This window comes from Andrena cerasifolii, chromosome 2, assembly GCF_050908995.1.
Source record: "Andrena cerasifolii isolate SP2316 chromosome 2, iyAndCera1_principal, whole genome shotgun sequence".
Classification (NCBI taxonomy): Eukaryota; Metazoa; Arthropoda; class Insecta; order Hymenoptera; family Andrenidae; genus Andrena; species Andrena cerasifolii.
In genome coordinates, this window is record NC_135119.1 from 956,769 (window position 1) to 976,550 (window position 19,782).

At 36.8% G+C, this 19,782-nt stretch overlaps 1 protein-coding gene across 3 annotated transcripts in view; it reads left to right on the forward strand.

The window, feature by feature from the left end:
* The first annotated feature begins 695 nt into the window (after positions 1–695).
* Positions 696–19,782, forward strand: part of LOC143378488 (uncharacterized) — a 35,084-nt gene continuing 15,997 nt past the window's right edge. Inside the window, exons 1-6 of one of the 3 annotated variants that reach the window (XM_076830272.1) lie at positions 696–852; positions 6,335–6,820; positions 7,926–8,229; positions 8,683–8,911; positions 9,458–10,053; positions 13,429–13,831. In XM_076830272.1, coding sequence (XP_076686387.1) covers positions 6,632–6,820; positions 7,926–8,229; positions 8,683–8,911; positions 9,458–10,053; positions 13,429–13,831 — 1,721 coding nt within the window. In that variant the 5' untranslated portion in view covers positions 696–852; positions 6,335–6,631. Of the gene's footprint in view, positions 853–6,128; positions 6,821–7,925; positions 8,230–8,682; positions 8,912–9,457; positions 10,054–13,428; positions 13,832–19,782 lie in introns of those variants that run through there. The other 2 variants (XM_076830270.1, XM_076830271.1) reach the window with 2 other exon arrangements.

Below are 19,782 nucleotides of genomic sequence, written 5' to 3' on the forward strand. Positions count from 1 at the left end.
CATAGCTCCATCATCAATACGTGGTCCATCGATCTCATTTTTATCACTATATGACTACTCAATACCTACCTATCCCCAAGCCAAAAATTCTAATTTTAATGAAACTTCATCTGAATGTAGCGCATATGGAAGTAGGTGTGCACAGAGCGATTTGCTTTTGTTGCGGAAATTCACTTTGAAGGGAGGAAATCAGCCCTTAAGTTATTACTTTTTTTCGATTTTTTTTAATACCTATAACGAACTAGAAAAATTCTTCACTTTTCTATGCTCTACGATACCTACTACAAAAAGAAAAATAAACTTATATTGAAAAACGAAATAACCCGATAACTTTAAGGGCTGATTTCACCACTACAGATAAGAGTGGAAATTTTCTATCCGCAGAAAGAAAGCATTACTCCTTCCATACTCCAATATGCTCTACATTCACACACGAAGTTTCATTAAAATCAGAATTGTTGGGTTGGGATTGCCCCCTGATCCCAGTATTAATAGGAATTAATGATCGCTTATCACCGACCGTTATCGACTGTGAGTAAACTGCACGGTTACAATGGAAATAGAGGGTGAGGCGCAGTTACATTCATATTTGTTAAGTGCAGCAACTTTATGACTAGTCCAAGCATCTTTGTCGCTAGTATCTTGACGTGCGTTGTCGGCATGATTCTGGGTTACGATGGTATCATCCTGGAGAGGACCTTAGTCGCGGCTGTCGGATTGAAGGGACGGATAAAAAAGGTTGTAATGCAGCGACAGTGGCTGGGGAAAGGAGAAACTTTCCGCATGGGTCAGCCAAGAGAGTCTTAGACCGAGGAGATGACCGTTTCAATATCGGCTTTTCCAATGCTTGAGGTATTTATCTAATGTCTTGTATTTTCCGCGGGACTGCCCATTCAAATTTCAATTCGAATTTTGCCATGAAATAGGTAAGCACATTCGTTTCTTACTACAAAGTGTTCTCCGTTTTTCCCCGTTTAAATCGATCGATAAAATAACACAGTTTCGTAATTTTTGTTTATCGCACTGTCCGTTTTCTGAATCACTTTTACACGTTTTTACGGAAGATAGTACAATTAGAGTCATATTAACCATATATCAAAGTGACAAAACAGAATTCAACACTTTTTAATCCGCCCAGACCACACTGGGTTACGCTAACCCAGTCCGTCCGGAAACACCTGGCATTTCGGTATGTTAAAGTGTGGAGTGTTAGGGTTTTGGGGGAAAACAGTTTAATACCTCTGCTATAAATGCCCCCTCCCCTCCCCCCTCCCCTCCCCCCTCCCCTCCCCTCCCCCTCCCCCACCCTCCCCCTACACAGGATCGCTGAAATGCCTGAAGAAGCCGAGTAAAATCATTGCAAAGGTACCCTGTGGGTGACGTCCACCCAGTGTGCCTGAATCGTTAGGGAATCCATTTAAAGTGAAAGCCAATTTAGTAGTGAATATTTTTTTTTACCTACAGCATTTGTGAATTACCAAAAGCGAAATAAAGTAAAGCGTCAATTATTCGAACTTCGATTAACCGGACCAGCGATTATCCAAACCAGTACTGTAACATCGCTATTCCCACCACTTCTTCAAGCCACTATAGCGGTACCGATTGATTGATTGATTTTTACGTAATATACATTACATTTCAAATTACAGCAGTAGTAGGGGAGACCGGGGCTAGTTGACTAACGAGTTTAGTTGACTACTTAATTCCCTTTAATTGTAGTATTATGTTATAAATTGTGCTGCCATTCGTGATATTGAAGCATATGAACGACCAGCTTGCCATTTAATGTGTTCCCGTGACAAAACCTTGCGTGTTCTATCAGTGAGAATGAAAAAGCTAAAAAGGTCGGCGGGACGTAAATATTTCTGTTTCGACTATTTATGAATTTTTGTCCACTAAGTATTGCTTGACGTTTTGTCATGAATATTTTGTGCAAACGTGATACATTCACTATAATTTGGGGGATTTTATTTTATCCGGTGCGTGGAGGTTTTGTACGTACGACCCCTAACATGTTGACAATGTCGGACGGGGTTACTTGACTAATTGTGAGCATAGGAATACCACTAAAAATTGCATTTTTTATCCTCAAGATGCAGTCGAGGCAAAGAGTTTAGCAAATCCACCTCCCCCACCACAGATCCCTCCAAACTCACCCCTACCAGTTTTACACCCTATCCTCCCTTCAAACTCTCAGGCCATCCAAATAGACCATACCAAACAAGTAGAAAATAATTACAGTATCTAACACCATGATACTTAATAAACAAAATAACAGTGTGAAGGAGTGAAAAAAAAATAAAAAAAATTTATTGGTCGTAAGATATATATGTAAGCCTTTCGTATACTATATTAATGAAAATGGCTGCGTATATATACGGCTTTCGTATATATTGATGGAACTGTGACAGCGTATGTATACGCCTTTCGCAGGGAACGGGTTAAAACCAGGGATTGTAACCCGCTCGGAGCCGGTTACTAGTAACATAAGACAGTCTAGTCCAGACAGCCATTAAGGGGACCTTCCGGTCTAAAAGTCGATTTTTTTTACTTCATTTTTCGAATGTTCAACCTTTTAGGAATACGTGTTTAAAGGGATTTTTTGGAATTCGTAAAATTCCCAAAGTTGTAGACATTTGAGTAGCGGCAAATGCATGGGTAACACCCAGCCACTCGGCACTCACGTAAAACTTTAAACGCGTTTTTCTCGAAACAGTGTTCTCAAAACAGTGGGACCTGTATTTCCAAAAGTTATTATCCGATTCGACTGAAACTTTTTTCATTTTGAAGAATATACTTCTGGCTAGTGGCGATATGAGAAAAAGTTACAAAAAATTGAAAATTTATAATTTTCTAAGGCGTTGAAAGGATGAAAACTATAGGGAAAAAGTGATTTCAAACTTCAAGTGTCGTTGTTTTCTAAAAATTTCATTTTTTATTTTTTTCTGGTTCCCCTCCCTAGCCAGAAGTATATTCTTCCAAATAAAAAAGTTTGTGTCGAATCGAATAATAACTTTTGGAGATACAGGTCCCACCGATTTGGATCAATTTTTTGACGCCTTAACTTTAACGACTCCCCAGTGCCGTCTGTAATGATTAATTATAAAACAAAAAATATATTTCTATAACTAAAGACATCCTTAATACAATGCGAAAAGTCCCATTAAATTATATATAGTAGTTTTCCTTTAATTAATTCCCAAAGATCACCTATTTTTGGGGGCTCTAGACCGGAAGGTCCCCTTAACTCTGGTCATCTGGCCGAAAAATTGAGCACGGCACAAGTAGATGATTATTAAGTAAAAAGTTTTGCACGATTATATTTGTTATTCATTGAGTAAAAAATTCATAAAGATTGCTCATTTTTCGGCCGGATGACCAGAATACATTAAGTGGCTGTCTAAACCAGACTGTCTTATGTTACTATCGTAGTAGCACAAAATATTGAATACACATACATCCAATATTAAACAGGGGTTCAATAGCTTTCTAATATTTAAATATACATACAATATTTATTCTAGATTAAGAAACAAATATTTTTTTCCAAATATACTGGAAATATTCATTTTATATTAGAAAACAATATTTTTGTCCAAATATAATTTCTAAACCACCCCGACTACATGCAGTTCGGATAATTAACGATCCACTGTACACATGCTTTTTGAAAGATATAAACGTACATATAAATAAATAATTCCATACATTTTGTCAATTTTACTATATTTATGGAAGAAATTATTCTTTCAATCATTCCATCGATTTTCCTTAAATACATGCATTTTTTCCGAGAATTTCTACATTACAACCTTCTGTGACCGGCATTTTTGATCCGCCATTTTAAATATTCGAAGCCATCAATGAAATGTCTTCTAATACTGTATACTCAATGCCAGTAGCAGTTTAGGTCCTTATTTCAACGAACTAAACCAGTTGTCACAGAGAACAGTTGTTCGGTAGAAGTAAAAGATTACTCAACTTCACCTCGCCAAATAATTATATTTTTCGGAACCAATCACAATAACGTATTTTTTGCCTTAAAGTGTGACTCGAAACCTTTCGATTGCTGTATAATAATTAAACCCTCGTATCTTTTTCTAAAAATAAACTGTGATTAAAAGAAAAAATATCAAATTTTTCAGAACATCCACAAACTTGATCTCTTTATTTTCAAGATTTCTCGAGTACCAAACGATGTATGACGAAATCGCCTATATATATTCTTTTTTCTTATTGTCTTACGAATTGATTAAAGGGAAAAAGATTAAAAACGGTGCAGCCCATCCAGAGATATAGGCAAAAGAGCGCTCTGGGTTACTTAAGGGGTTATACCTAGTCAGGCGGCCGAAAAGAGGCGAATGTTTGTGAATTTTTTTGAAAAAGTGGAAGAATATATTCTTGCAGAACTTTTTGCGCTTAAAAGAGCAACATTTAAAGAACATTTGGTAATTTTTTCGTGGAAAAATATTTACGTTTATAATAAAGGAACAACCGACATGCAAGAAGCATTTTTAAAAATTTGGTTTTGCGATGAGCACTGCCATTCGGAACCAGTTTATCCAAAATCAAAAAACAAAAAAGATTTCGTTAATATATTAATGTATCCTCAGATTGACGGAGAGAATTTTCCGAAATATTAATTTAGAACAAAATGGCGGGTATTTAAAGTTGAAATCCTGATTTTTCGTGCAAAAAAAAACGTAAATATTTTTCTACGAAAAAATTACCAAATGTTCTTTAAATGTTGCTCTTTTAAGCGCAACAAGTTTTGTAAAAATATACGCTTCCGCTTCTTAAAAAAAAATTCACAAATATTCGCCTCTTTTCGGCCGCCCCACTAGGTATAACCCGTTAAACCCATGTGTGCCTGACATGGGTCACACTGATAGTGTGATCCCTAAAGGGGCCTCCAGACACTGATACATGTTGCATGAAACATTGATACATGCTTCATGATACAGGTTTCATGAAAATGAAGCCGGGGGGGGGGAGCAAGATGCAACATGCATGTATCGACGTTTCACTGCAACATGTATCAGTGTTTGAAGGCCTCTTAAGGCAGGGCTGGGCAACCCGCGGCCTATCCCCCGACTTGCCTACTCTGCTGGGCCGCATGCGGCCCATTCCCCGACTTGCCTACTCTGCTGGGCCGCATGCGGCCCGTTCTCCGACTTGCCTACTCTGCTGGGCCGCAGGAGAACGACCCCACCATACTCTTTTAACTCCTACAGTGTACGCCGTACCTATATATGACCGCACTCGTAGGAGTAAAAGGAAGGGACATGGAGTGGCGGCTAATCCGCTGATGGTGGGGGAACCGCCTGACTGCTACTGGGGACTGTGCGGCCCGCGGCGGCGAACAAGTTGCTCAGCCCTGCCTTAAAGGTTAATATAGGTAGGTACTTACCTACATATCTAGCTAAGGCACTGGACATGGACACAATTGTGGTTTAAGAAGCAAAATGGTGATTTCTTGTGCAACCACAAGTCAACAGCGGAGAATAAAATTTTTTCTCCCAATGCTCGGTTCCCAGGGAAATCAGTTTTAAACAATTTTAGTACACGCGCAGTGTTGGATAAACTGAGCTATGTCGAATGGTACTTTGACAGATATCATATTTTCACAAAACGTCTACAAACCGTTCACATGCGATTAGATTCAAGAGAATGAAAATAAAATTAATTTTAAATTTATTTACTTTACTGATTTCGATCAATTGCTAAGATTATTGCCCCTGTTGCTCCCTGCAAAGCTACACGCAACAAATTACGAATACGTGGGTTCTTGTCCTGCTTCTAATTTTTCAAATGCTTTATCGATGCTTTGTATTGATTCGTTGAGGTGTTTTGCCTCTTTGCTTTATACGGCAGCTTTCACACAACCCACAAGTTATACAGAACGATAAACACTGTTCGAGCCAAGCGATACAAGCATGCTGAGTGACCGTTCAAAACTGTTTCTCTAAAAAACGGAGCTTCGTACGGAAAAATGTTATTCTCCATTTGTTACTTAGTTTCGGAACGAGGAATGGTTCCTTTCCCACTTGCATCACAAATTCGAGCGCACTCAGTTTAAATGGCGACAAAGTGGAAAGTAGTTGCACAGGTAGGTGTAAACTGCAATTTCTGAACAGGCAGCACGTGTATCCCTGATATTGTTATAGATTTCATTCCAAACGCTGTGTTTGTCACTACGCAAATACTAACGCCACGTATAATCAAATATACTCGGGTTTAACTCTGAAATTTATTCACAGCACTGTGCGTAATTTTTTAATAGTTCACAGGTGCATTTCTTGGCACGTCTGTTCGTTTTTTTTTTCGTCTGCAGAACGGAATACTGCTCTCAACACCTCATCGCGCGCTCGAGTTATCTTACGGAGATATCGTGCGACATAGCCCACGTTACTTATCAAAGATAAGTACTCAGTAGTTTTCAGGACAGTTCGTAGCACTGTTGGGCCGCTCATCGATCTATGCCACGCCGTGCTCACTTCGTGAAAATGAATAATCGAATATTCGCCAAAGGATGCTCGCTGTACCGTCATTGATGTGGACAGTCGTGTTTCCCTTGATGAAAATGTGAATTCCATGGAAGACAACGGGATCGTGTTTAATAGCAGAAAACATGAAGGAACGGATAATGACGCGTCTTGGCTCTCTTTTCTTGGCAATCGTGTACGTGGGAATTTTCTCGGTCGGGCAGTGCCAAAGTATTTGTCCCTTAAAATGCGTGTGCCACCTCAGCCAGCAGCCAAGAATTGTCATGTGCTCGAAACAAGGCTTGGAGGTGTTTCCTGAAAATATAAGCGACGTGGTGAGTGAGCCACTCTGATAGAGGCTACTAAATAATACGTGCGGTGAACTCTGCGTCAGTTTTCTATTAAGTTAAAGTTGGTCCGAGTTTTGAAGTTAATTGGTAATTGTTGGAGGTATACTCTTTTATGCTTTATCGCGGCGGTTATTGCAAATGTAACTAGGACTGAGTCACCTGTATAAATGTACCGATAAAGCAAGACAAAGTATCTATAACAGATAACTCGAGAGGTGGTAAAAATTGCAACACATGTCCATGTCAATTTTAACGAAAATGAACAGAATAATTTTGTACGAATTGCATCGTTACATGAAAGTGTCACGGATTCGTGTACCTACTCTGTATATTATTATGTAAATCGTTGCTTGTAACATCTACGTGAAATGTATCTACTATGATGATTTAAATTCGTATGAAAAAATAATTCTCTATTTGGTATTATTTATTATTCTTATGGAATTAATTATAAATTAAATCAAATATATAGGTACAGTTACTCACAGAAATGTCCGCCCACCACATATGTAAGTACATATAACATATTTTACATATGTAATCAATGTTGGAGTTAGAATTACCGATTATAATTCATATTAGTAGGTAAAAAAAACTTGGTTAATATAGGCACTCACAATTAGTACCACGTACCTACTAAAGAAATGGTTAAACAAATGTTGGTAGAGAAATGGATGAAGATTAGCACGAATTTCACAGGAAAGCAGTTCCATCTATGCATAATGCATTAAAATTTATAATAAGATCGAAGGGATATTCGACAAAATATTAAGTATTAAATTATTGTAAGTAAGTATGTTGTAAATTAAATACATATTGAGCAATGAATTATTCCATAAATAACAATACATCTTTAAATGAACTCTGCATAATTTTTCAATCATTTCATGCACTCTAATTTAAAGTATGTCGATCAATGTTTATGATAATGCGAATCAGCATGGGTAATTCTAACTTTAGCAGTGATTAAATGTATAAAATATATTACGTATAGAGTGAACGGATACTTTTGTAAGTACATAACTGTATGTACGTATGTAATGCCAGATAAATATCTTGTCATTGGTGTCGTTTTTCAATCGCATTCCAGGTGGAACATTTAAATTTATCGAACAACCTGTTGACGAATATCACAAGTGATATTAATCGACTGACAGATCTGCAGTACCTGAATTTAGCGAGAAACAAATTGAGTTCATTGCCCGACGATATAAGTTCCTTAAGAAGCCTGCGGAGATTAGATTTGAGTGGCAACCAAATACACGAAATCGCTGATATTAATTCTATAAAGCAGCTGCCATCTCTGACAGTTCTGCATGTATCGAGAAACTCATTGTCTAGTTTAGAGGATTTAATAAGTTCTGGACTTGAAGCTTTGGATGCTAGTCATTGTGGTACGATAACATTTTTTTTTGTTTAAACTGGATCAGATGCATTTATAATTAACACTGTCCATATTCTGTTTGGTCATATCGATATTAAAAATTGGAGATTATTTCAATGAAGTGATTGACATTTGAATATTTGCTCTTGCTTATAATATTTTTCAATAAATACCGCAATTGTGTAGAATCTTCGCAAGAATCACTCAACACTACTTTAACGATTACCATCTCGTGTAAATTTTTTTATTTTAGTTTGCTAATTATAAATCCAATTATTGTTTTCGACGGTATATTAGAAATTCAACGTTTTGACAGAGCATTGTGTAGAAAAAGAAAGAGTGAACATTACTTATGAAAGAATAAAGTGTATTTGTTCATTAATGTTAGTGGATTTTTAGGACAAAAAGTCAGCTGTAGACGAAAGTCACTCATTTTTAAAATAGGTACATTTTCCTTTAATAGAGATACGGGAACTTAGCAATACATCTCTAGACGGTCTGCCAGCATTAACTACACTAAGCTTGGTAGGAAACCCTTTGAAATTCATTCAGAAAGCGTGGAGTCCAAAACTACGATGGCTGGATATGTCCGACTGCCTTTTGAATTACTTGAGTCCCGATACTTTCAGCGGCTTTCCAGAACTTGAGGATCTTCGACTGTCCAACAATCCTACGTTAGTCTATAGCACAAGGTTAGCAAACGAGAGAATGAAACTCTAAATAAATAATTTTCCTATAATATACAATAATATGAAGTCATCGGATCTATTCATTCGAACTTTATCATAAAACAGCTGGCAAATTCCATTTCACAAAATCATTGCTTTCTTACATCATAAAAGTAATAGAAAATATTGAAACTTTATCATTATTGAGATATCGTATGTGAAACGTTGAATTTTATTTAAATAAAAGTGTACAATGCATAAATATGTCATAGGTGCATTCTGTATTTTGTATTTAAACATTACTATCAATAGTGTAAATCAGTCAATCAGTCCAGCCACAAGAAAAATATTACATTTTTAACATATTAGATACACACGTCACATGCCATAATTAGAAAAGCATCGCATCGCTCTGTCAAGTAGGAGTGGAGGGTCGAGATACAAGATAGTGCGTTTCGATAATAATAGTGCATACGTACACCGCGCTAAAGTGATCATTAAACAATAATTTCAAGTCAATAGCCATTACCACTTAATATAGACAACTAATATCTGTACGTTAATTTTCAGACACTCGACCCTGAGACACTTGGGGTTAAAGAAACTCGACGTGTCGAGGTGCAATCTGGATAGACCTGGTCTCCATGGATTCCCATCGCTGACCCGCGCTCGATTATCTCGGAATACAATTCGTCTACTGCCTGACCGAATTTTCGCTAAAAACAGAGAGCTCGGTTTTCTATATTTGAACGCAAACGGTATAGAGAGTCTGAACGCCAGTACTTTCGAGGGATTAGTGAACCTTCAGGTGCTGGATTTATCAGTCAATAGCCTCGAAGCGGTTCACCAGCTGACGTTCCACGAGAACGTGGAGCTGACGTTTCTAAATCTTTCCTACAACACGTTGCGCGAATTTCCAAACCTCACGTCAGCGGTGGCGTCACTGGACATGTCATCGAATCTGATCAGCAAGTTGAGCAGAAATTCCTTGTCAAATATGCCGAAAATAAGGAGCCTCATTTTGAGTGACAATCGATTGCAAACGATACCATCCGGGCTTAAATCCACAACGCTGAAGAATTTGGATCTACGAAGGAATAGATTGGTTCAATTGAGCAACGACACTCTTCTGCAGCTACCGCAACTTATAAGAATCGACTTGTCAGGTGTGACTTCTACTTTTGTGCGCATAGATTACGTCTGGATGAGGTGAAAAATTCTACTACTCTCAAAATTGCACAAAGTGCCCCAGCTAAAACGAGACCCACCCAAGTATTTTCCCTTAGTTGTGGCGATAGGGAAAATCCTTCATATACGTATACTTTGAATGATTTTAAAGAGCGAATACGCTGCAAGGAATAACCTCAGTGTTATTTAAGTTGTGACATTTTCCAGCTTTTGAGAAAAATCATAAAAACTGTTTCGTTCCAATGATTCCTGCTCCGAAAAGCTGTCTCTACATTTTTCTGGCAAATTAGGTAACCGGATTTCCATTAGACAACTAGCAAAGAAATTTTGAAGGAGTTGCTTCTGCAGTAAATCACTTTTCCTAAGATTTTTCACATTTTACTTGTGTGGATACACATGTTCCCATACAGCACACTTCGTTGCGGCAACATTGCACGGGGCGGACATAGAATTGTTGCTGCACCGTTGCGTCAATGTTGCGATGCAATATTGCGCGGCAACGTTCCTGCAATATTTCTGCATCGTTACGGCAACGTTGCAACAACGTTTCCACAATGTTGCTGCAACGTTGCGCCAGTATTGCGGCAACAATCCTGCAATGCTGCCGCAACGTTGCTGCAACTACCATTTAAACCTAAAATATTTCCGTTGTTTTTAATGATACGAGAAAATGTCTAAGGAAAAAAATGTTTGCTCTAGAGAGACAATTATTCTGACAGAGACGATTTTTGTTTCACGGTTATATTTCCCGAAATTTCAAGATCATCGATGGTTTTTTTAATGGGATGACGTATTTTCATTACTGTAACGTTATAGCCAATAAAAATACAAATTCAGCCATGTATAATATGTTGTCCTTTTGTCTAGCAATCATTTTTTTTTGCTGAGGTATTTTTTCGTATCATTAAACACAACAGAGATATATTAAGTTTAAATGTTAGGTAACTCACCCTGTATATTTTAATGTGTAGAATAACACAGGGTGGAAGTTGTAGTACATACCTACAATAGCGGACAAAAAAGTTACCACTTTTCGAACCACCCTACATCTATTACTTTTTAATATCCACTACAAAACTGCAGTATGTGCCTAATGTATGTACATATCTTGAAACAGAATTAAAAGCTGTTTAAAACCCAGTTACAGTTGAATTTATTTAACTAACAAACAAAAACCCCACATAACATTAAACAAGACAACACATTTTTAAAGTGAACAACTAGTTACTACTTTTGAACATTTATAAACAAAATCAAATATTTTGTGGAGGCACCTTTTGCATTTAGGAGAACCTAAAAAGTTACCAAACGTGGTAACTTCTTTGTTGGCCCCAAAAATGTGTTACCCCGTTCAATGTCATATAACACTTTTGTTTGTCGGTTAAATAAATTCAACTTTAACTGAGTTTTATGCAGCTTTAAATTCTCCATCAGAATATGCATATTAAACATACCACAGTCCCAAATGTATGCTAAAAAATATAATAAATAGGACAAATCGAAAAAGTGTTAACTTTTTTGTCCGCTAGTGTAGTGTTACAAAACCCTAATGGAGTTAGTCACAATGAGCCTTCGTTTTTGAATAATTTGAGTTTAAAGTTTTGCACGGTAGGAGTATAAGTTCGAATGCGGTAGCAGCATTACCAATCAGGGGCTGTAGCCGCGGCGGTAAAATGTTCGCTTACGACGCTACTGGTCGCCGGTTCGAATCCCCTTGGGGGAAAAAAATTTTCTATGAGAAAAACAAAAGCGGGCTTTTATACTTCTATGATTCCGTGCACGCATTCAATATAATTTTTAACCCTACTGCCCGAAACGTTGCAGACGGCGGACACAGGAATATTGCGGCAACGTTGCGTGCAACATTGCAATCTTGCACTGCAACGATCTTGCAACGTTGCTGCAACGTGTGTGTGCTGTATGGGTTATTAAAACAATACAAAAATTACATGGAAAAATATTCCATTCATGACCGATGTTCATGCATCAACTTCTTCTTCTTCTGCTTCTTTACTGCAGCAGCAAGACATATGCTATCACATACATACTGTTTCTGCGCTATGCTCAATCCTTGAGGGTGTTTTTAACAGAGAAGGATAGGTGGAACATGTGTCATTTCTATACCAAATAATGCGTCTTAGTAACGTATATAAAGATCTGTGTCTAACTCAACATCGCCAGAAATTTCAAATATGTATGTCGTTTTTGAAATACCCGATTCATTTTTCCTCCAGAATTTTGAAAGCCTTTCAAACTGTTTTAAATGTAAGTACTTACGCATTTTTTCTCTTGAACGTTGTAGATGACACGAATGTGCATTCAAAGATGTATAATATTATAACCATACGATGACCTTGGACTCTAAAATTTGAAGTGAAATAAAATCATATCGAACACTTATCATCATGATAATCAAGACAGCATCTTAGCATCGGAATGTGTTTTTCGTTTAACCTTGACACGGTCGTTCTTCTGGTTTCATCTTTAAAAGTTTTGATTTACGGTGGAAGTCAACAATCCTAGGACTTCTCTTAGCGGTTCGACTATACAGAGAAACACTGAAATCTGGGGTACTCAACAAAATAAGTTTTACATTTGACTTTCAATTTTAGAGTGCAACGCCATTGTAGATTGCAAGGTAAGGAGAAAAAATAGGTATATATTTCCATCTAAAAAGAACATAGGTGATATTGAAAATTCTGGAACAAAACAGCATTAAAAACAAAATTCTCCTTGCAGTGTATTTGTTCCTTGAAACTATTCAAAATACGTGTGAAACATTTCTCGAATTTTCAAAATTGGAGAAGATAATTTAAGTTGAGTGGATTAAGTGGAACATACTATATTCATTTTATATACGTGGTTAATGCTTATCTTTCTTTTGAAATCTAGAAGCTGAATTAATTTACATAATTGATTAATTGCGTCTTCATTACGAAGAATGAGACAGCTACAGGATACAGTGTTTTTTTTTTTAAAAAGAAGTTATTATTAGTGATATTTCAGTTATTTGAAAAAGTAGTTTGAGTTCGGTCTAACTTAAGTCTAAAGGAGCAATATTAGAATTCAATTTTCACATTTAATGACATTAAATTGAAGGCAACTGAAGGAGAGTGGGAAGATCTCAGGATATCTGCTATTCCAAAGATGCTATACTCCTTATTTTATAAAACTGGTTCATTAATTCAAATGCTGTCTAAAGTTATAGAAACTTAAGACACGGAATGCAATTTCGAACAGATCACGTGTTTCGTTCGATTAAAAATTACCAACCCTGTTGCCTAGCAATAAGTGATATTAAATTATCCATCGTTAAAAAAACATTTATATAGCCTTCAATATATAAATTTTAGGTAACCGTTTGACACAATTCATAGATCCAGACATCTTTCGAAACAATCCAGATCTGAATATCGTGAAACTAGAAGACAATCCATGGCACTGCGATTGCATGGACCTTTTCATTATGTATAACTTTCTAACGGATCCTCCTGCGAAAACTTCAGAAACCAGTCTGATTTGCCAGAGTCCTGCAAACGTGTCCGGTTATTCTTGGGAAAGTGCTTGTTTCGATGCCTGGAATGGACCTGTGTACCACAGCAGAGATAGGACTTGGGGTTTTGTACTGATCAGCGCTCTTACAGTTATCGTTTTATTCGGTAGCTTTGTCTCTATCAGGCACATGATGAGAATTAAGAGAAGAGCCATGGAACAAAGGCTACACCAAGAATCGTTGAGACCATTAAGACAAAGAAGGTAAAAATCAATATTACGATACATGGGAAATATGAAAAAATCTGAGAGAAACTCACCTGCTTCTGCTATATTCTTGTTTCTGTACTATGAATGGTTAAAAGGCAAATTCAACAGATTTTTCAAAAAAGAAAACTAATTATACGTACATACGTATAATAACTAATCAGTTACAAATTCTACAGTTATTCGCCTTTTATCGTTATAATATCATTATCGATGTATTCAAAGAAGTTACTGCTTATGTGGTAAATCAAAATTATTACAAAAGCTTACAGTTCTTCAAAAGTCAAAAATATTTCGAACTTTCTACAAATTTGGATCTTTAGATTCTATCAAGCTAACTTTAACGATGTTGTTTGAAATGAATTTGCTGAAGTTGATATTCAAATTTCAATTAAGGAACATAAAGATCATACGATTGAAGTGACTTTCAAAAATTTAGAAAAATGTTTCTTTTCGTATTTGCCTACTATTAAATTATTGAATTTAGTAGGGATGGATTCCAACCTAATTTGTAAATTCTCGAAACTCGAATCCGAAACTTTGTAAGACCTCAAAACTCTCTAAACTCTCGAAACTTGAAGTGTTTCTGTTCTGGGTCCCATTTTGCAAATAAAATATTTTGCTGTAAGAACTGAAGTCAACAAAATTTTTGCATGAATCTCTATTGAGTTTAACAAAATACAAACAAAAATATAACAATACACAGATTCTCGAGGCACGCTGCAGACCATTCTTTATTTATTGGTTTTAAACTTTTTCTTATCTGGGTTTAGAGAGTTTCGAAACACGAAAACAGTGCAAAGTTTCGAATTTGCGAAACTCGAAAGTATCTTGGATTTCGAGGTTTCAACGCTTCGAGAAATCTATCCCTACAATTTAGCCTTAAATGCAAAAAAAAAATTATAATATTTCTAGCTATAAATCTTGTATTCATGATAAAACAGTTTATGATTTATTTCATAGCGAAATCGATAAAAAACTAGTAAGGTAAGTGAATTTCGTCGACGCAATTTAACGAGACTGAAAGTAGAGAATAATATTTCACGTGACTCAGGTTAATGTTTCTTTACAAATGCCAAATGCAATTTACACAAATTTGGTGAAAAACCACATACGTTTAAATCATAGAAAAGGTACATACGCCTACAAGGTGGAACTAACATTTGCTGAAGTTTTGTATCATCAGCAAACTGTGTTACCGACCCATAGTCTGACGACTGAAACACAGACGAGGTATAGAATAGACTTTCTGGAGCTGTAAAGCTCCATTACCATTTCCGTGTCACCCGCAACGTTGCCGGCAGAGTATCGAAACAGATTCTAGCGCTCATTATGGTGGGAATTGAAATTTCAATGAATTTAAATATAACGTTCTGTTTTTTGCGAGATGGATACATTGATCCCCATAAAAAAACTTCAAAAAAGTAAAAAAAATTACGCCAAGTACATGAAATCATATAAATCACAAAAGAATAGAAGATAATAATAATTAGAATATAAAAATAAATATGAAATCAAAATGAGCTGAAAGTACATAAAAGTGCTTTTCAACTGCGCTTAAGTTGACACAACTGCATATACACAGCTAAAATGCTGTGTTCATACATTCCATTACCCATATCGTGGACATTTTAATAATGTGAAGATAAAATATAACATCTAGACATTTGCCTAGATGTCCGCGGCCTGGAAGTCAACTTGGCGTGGCCAGGCAAGGTATTCTCAGATCATCAATACACATACCTTCCCTTTCCCACGCTTTTAGATAATTTGTCACTTTAAAACTCTGACAATATTCGTCCATTTTCATTATATTGCGTTTTAAAATAATTCCAAGATCATTCATCGACATCGATACCTTTCCTCTCGCAAGTTTTCAAATAATTTGTCAATTCAAAACTCTGACAATATGAGTACACTTTCATTATTTTGCGTTTTTAAATAATTCTTATTCATCGACACCTTGACCTTGCCTGACATTATTAAAATGTCTGCGATATAGGTAGTGGAATGTATGAACACAGCATTTTAGCTGTATATATGTAGTTGTGTTATCTTAAGCGCAGTTGGAAAGCACCTTTATGTACTTGCAGCTCATTTTGATTTCACTTTTATTTTTACATTCTAATTATTATTATCTTCTATTCTTTTGTGATTTATTTGATTTCATGTACTTGGCGTAATTTTTTTACTTTTTTGAAGTTTTTTTATGGGGATCTCACTTCTTTTTACAATAAATCATAATTTTTTAATCATTCATAATTTTTAATATTATAACTTACAAATTATCACGGGACAGAATTAAGGATAAATTCAGTCACAGCATCATTTTACGCTTCGATTATCTATATATACATAAAATCCTCAGTTTAGTTACAAATAAAAAACAGGTTGATGATATTCAAACATGTCGAAATTCAAATTTGGGCAACTTACCTTGTGTTTGAGACTGTATTTTGGTTGCAATTCAATGCTACAACGATACATACTTGTAAAAACACGTTTATAACTTGGTTATAACTTGACGGTAAGCTGTCCAAATTTGGAGTAGATTGCATAGTAAAGATAGCGATTGGCGAACAAAACATGTGTTACTTTCTGTTGGCTGAAGGTGTGCCTGTAATGCGCACCGAGACTCGACGAACGAAACATGTGTTAGTCTTCCTTTTGGCTGAAGGTGTACGTGTAACGCGTATACGTATTATGTTGACGAAAATTTTGACTGGAGAAGAAGAAGAATCAGAAGAATTTAGGACTGATCCATGAGACGATATTACGATATCTCTGTCATGCGTGGACCGATTTTATTGAAATTGGTCTTATTCGAAAGCTTAAATGCGGTTTACATAAGAAAAATGCCTTTAAATTTAGAAAATATTGCAGATGTGATGAGATATTAATGAAATAAGTTTCAAGTTAGGTTGGATTAGCGACGAGTAAATGATAGCGGCAGCGACAGTCGACATACAGGGTCAGCGTTTTATCCTGCAGCCCGCGCTCGTGCGAACTTGTAAAATGGCAACAGCGCCTCACAGACGCATTTCACTACAGCCATGCACCGGCCCAGTGGACAGCTGCCAAAGACCGCTGGAAGTGATGCCCGAGTCGAGAATTTTGGGATGGTCTCTTTCAAATTAACGTCGCAAAGAGCTACTCAGAATTTCCCGGCCCGGGTTGCAAAATTTGGGGCCTTTTTCGTATAACTTTTGAAATATAAAAGATATTGGAATGCAATTTGCGCCGAAAAATGAGAAAAAATTATTCCCTCTTAATGATGGATAATTTAACATATTTTGCATTTACTTAATTTTTTTCTATCAATTTTTTTACCATAATTGTTGTGATAAGCTTTTGCAAACTGTTTATTTGATACTGTATTTAATGCTGCTTTTAAAATTCGTGGTGTTGATAAACAATAGGGTAGTTGTTTCTGCATCATAACTTTCAGAAATTAAGAAATTAAATTTTTATTCAATTATGTGTTAGTTCTGCAGACCTCAGAATCTATTGTTCTGGTTTTCTTTTGTTATGATTTTATCCTTAATGCAGTGCATACCTAGATCAGACGTAAGGGGTAACTAATGGAACGTGTCTTTGATCGTAGCGGTGTTTGAATTTTTTTCTAGAATTTTTGTGTCTGAATGTTTTAGCTACTCAACGTCACGCCTATACGGGCTTCCGTTAATGTCATTTTTTGGAACGATGCGCCATTATTGTGGCGTTTACACGCAGGTGGCGAAAAATTTCTTCTTACAAGGGTATAGCGCCGCGGTCAACCCCGTGATAGCTAAAATTTTTTAAATTGAGACGGGTACGAGATCGGTCGACATTATTTTCAAACCTCATTACAGTAATCTGGGTGCAAGTGGTAAACCGATCATAAAAGCGGAGCGCGCGGCTCGATTACATGGGCCGGGAATTTCCCAATAGCTCTTTACGACGTTAATTTGAAACAGACCATCCAAAAAATTATCAGTCGCTGGCAGTTCTCCGATGGGCCGGTGCATGTAGTGGAATGCGTCCGTGTGGCGCTGTTGCCATTTTACAAGTTCGCGCGAGCGCGGGTTGCAGGATAAAACGCTGACCCTGTATACAGGGTGTTGAAACATGTACTTGGCGTCGAGACGCCACCGCCTCTCTAGATATGTCATTCCATGCCAAATCAATCATTTTTGCGCATCACTTTAGAGATTTTTATGAAATTGAAGCATGAAGTAGTCCACACGAGATTGAGACGAGGAGTTTAAGTCATTTTGCTGGTTTCACATTTGTTCACAAAATACGTGGTTTTACATTTTGCCGTTTTTGCTGATTTTAGTGAAAACGGTCCGTAAGAACGAATTTTTATCTCAGAAACTGTTTAGGATATTGGGTTCGTTCTCCTTTTATTGCAATCGGAAAAGATCGGGGTTTGTGAATACATTTTTTTTTAATTGAAAAATCATTTTTGCAACATTGGAAATTATAAACAAATTTGTGTTCTCAGTTCGAGGTGACGTTCATAAAATTCTAAATTAATGTAATCACATTCTTTGAAGCTTTTTCTACAAAATCGGCTTGTCTCCAGTTGGATTACTTCATAGGTGCACAATGAGCCGCTACCGAGCTGGAGACCTGTTTGAGGTCTACTTGGTCCAGTTTGTGCCACATTTGCGTGTTGGCTGTGGGGATCGTCCGCTTGCGGTTTGTCCGCACTTTAAGTTACAAAAAATTTTATGGAAGGTGTCACACTGGGGCGGACAATCCGTGCGACGGATTAAGGTCTGGGCACACTTATTATTTCCGAGTCATTTCCGTGCCGGCGTACCAGTGGTAAGACGAAGAGGGGCCTAAGTAGAGGATCTCTTCCTCTTACTTACGTCGGCACGGAAGTCAGTGATGGACGTGATACCAGTCTTTCTCACGAGTTTCAAGTAATTCGATACCCAAAGTATTCGTTTGGAAGGTTCGATACGTATCGAAATTGTAAGTACTTGGTATCGGCATTTGATATCAGTAGAAGCTAAAATGAGTACTGAGTGGAGTTAGTATCACGGCAACAGTAAAGTATCGATACTATTCGAAACGGAATCAAGCATGCATAGGTATCGAAACCGTAATGAGTACTTTAGGTATCGAATAGAATCGATTCCCAAATGATACCTACAAATTCTCGGTCCTTTAAACTCGACTGCGTTGGGGTCCGACGTTGAGCATGCAAAGTCTCGCAATAATGGAACCCTGAATAGTTGGACAAAGAAAGAGAATGAATATAACGAGAGAAAGCGAAATAGACGTACAGGGTGTTCCTCTCGCGACGCTAGTCAAACAAACTGGCGCCCAGCACCACGTGCCGAAAACAAGACCCTTCGAAGTGGTTAGTATACCTACCCATTAAGAAGTGAGAAATCTTTTAGTTCCGCATTTCTCATCAGATCTCTGCAAAAACGACGCCAATCGATACCTTATGTTTCTCCGATGAAAATAACACCAAGAACGACGTAATTCGGATCATAATGAAGAAAATTACTTGAAAAATTGATTTCCATAATCTCCGCCTAACTTCGTTAAAAATATTCCGATTTACATGATATTTGGTATAATTTTCATTGGAACAGCATAAGGAATCCATCGATATCACTTCCATATCGATACTATGAAGAATAAAGAATTTCTTAATGCGCTGAAATGAATATTTCTCCCTCGACTGCGGGGCGTCAACCTCGATTCGCTGCGGTCAACCGAGGATTCATATCTGTTTAAGAAAAACTGAATTCTTTATTCTTTATCGCATCGATATCGAAGTGATTCCGATGGATTTCTTATGTTTTTCCAATGAAAATTATACCAAATTTCATGTAAATTGGACTATTTTTAACGAACTCAATGGGAAATTATATAAATCAATTCATTTAAGTTCCTTCATTATGTTCCAAATTACGTCGTTCTTGGTGTTAGTTTCATCTGCG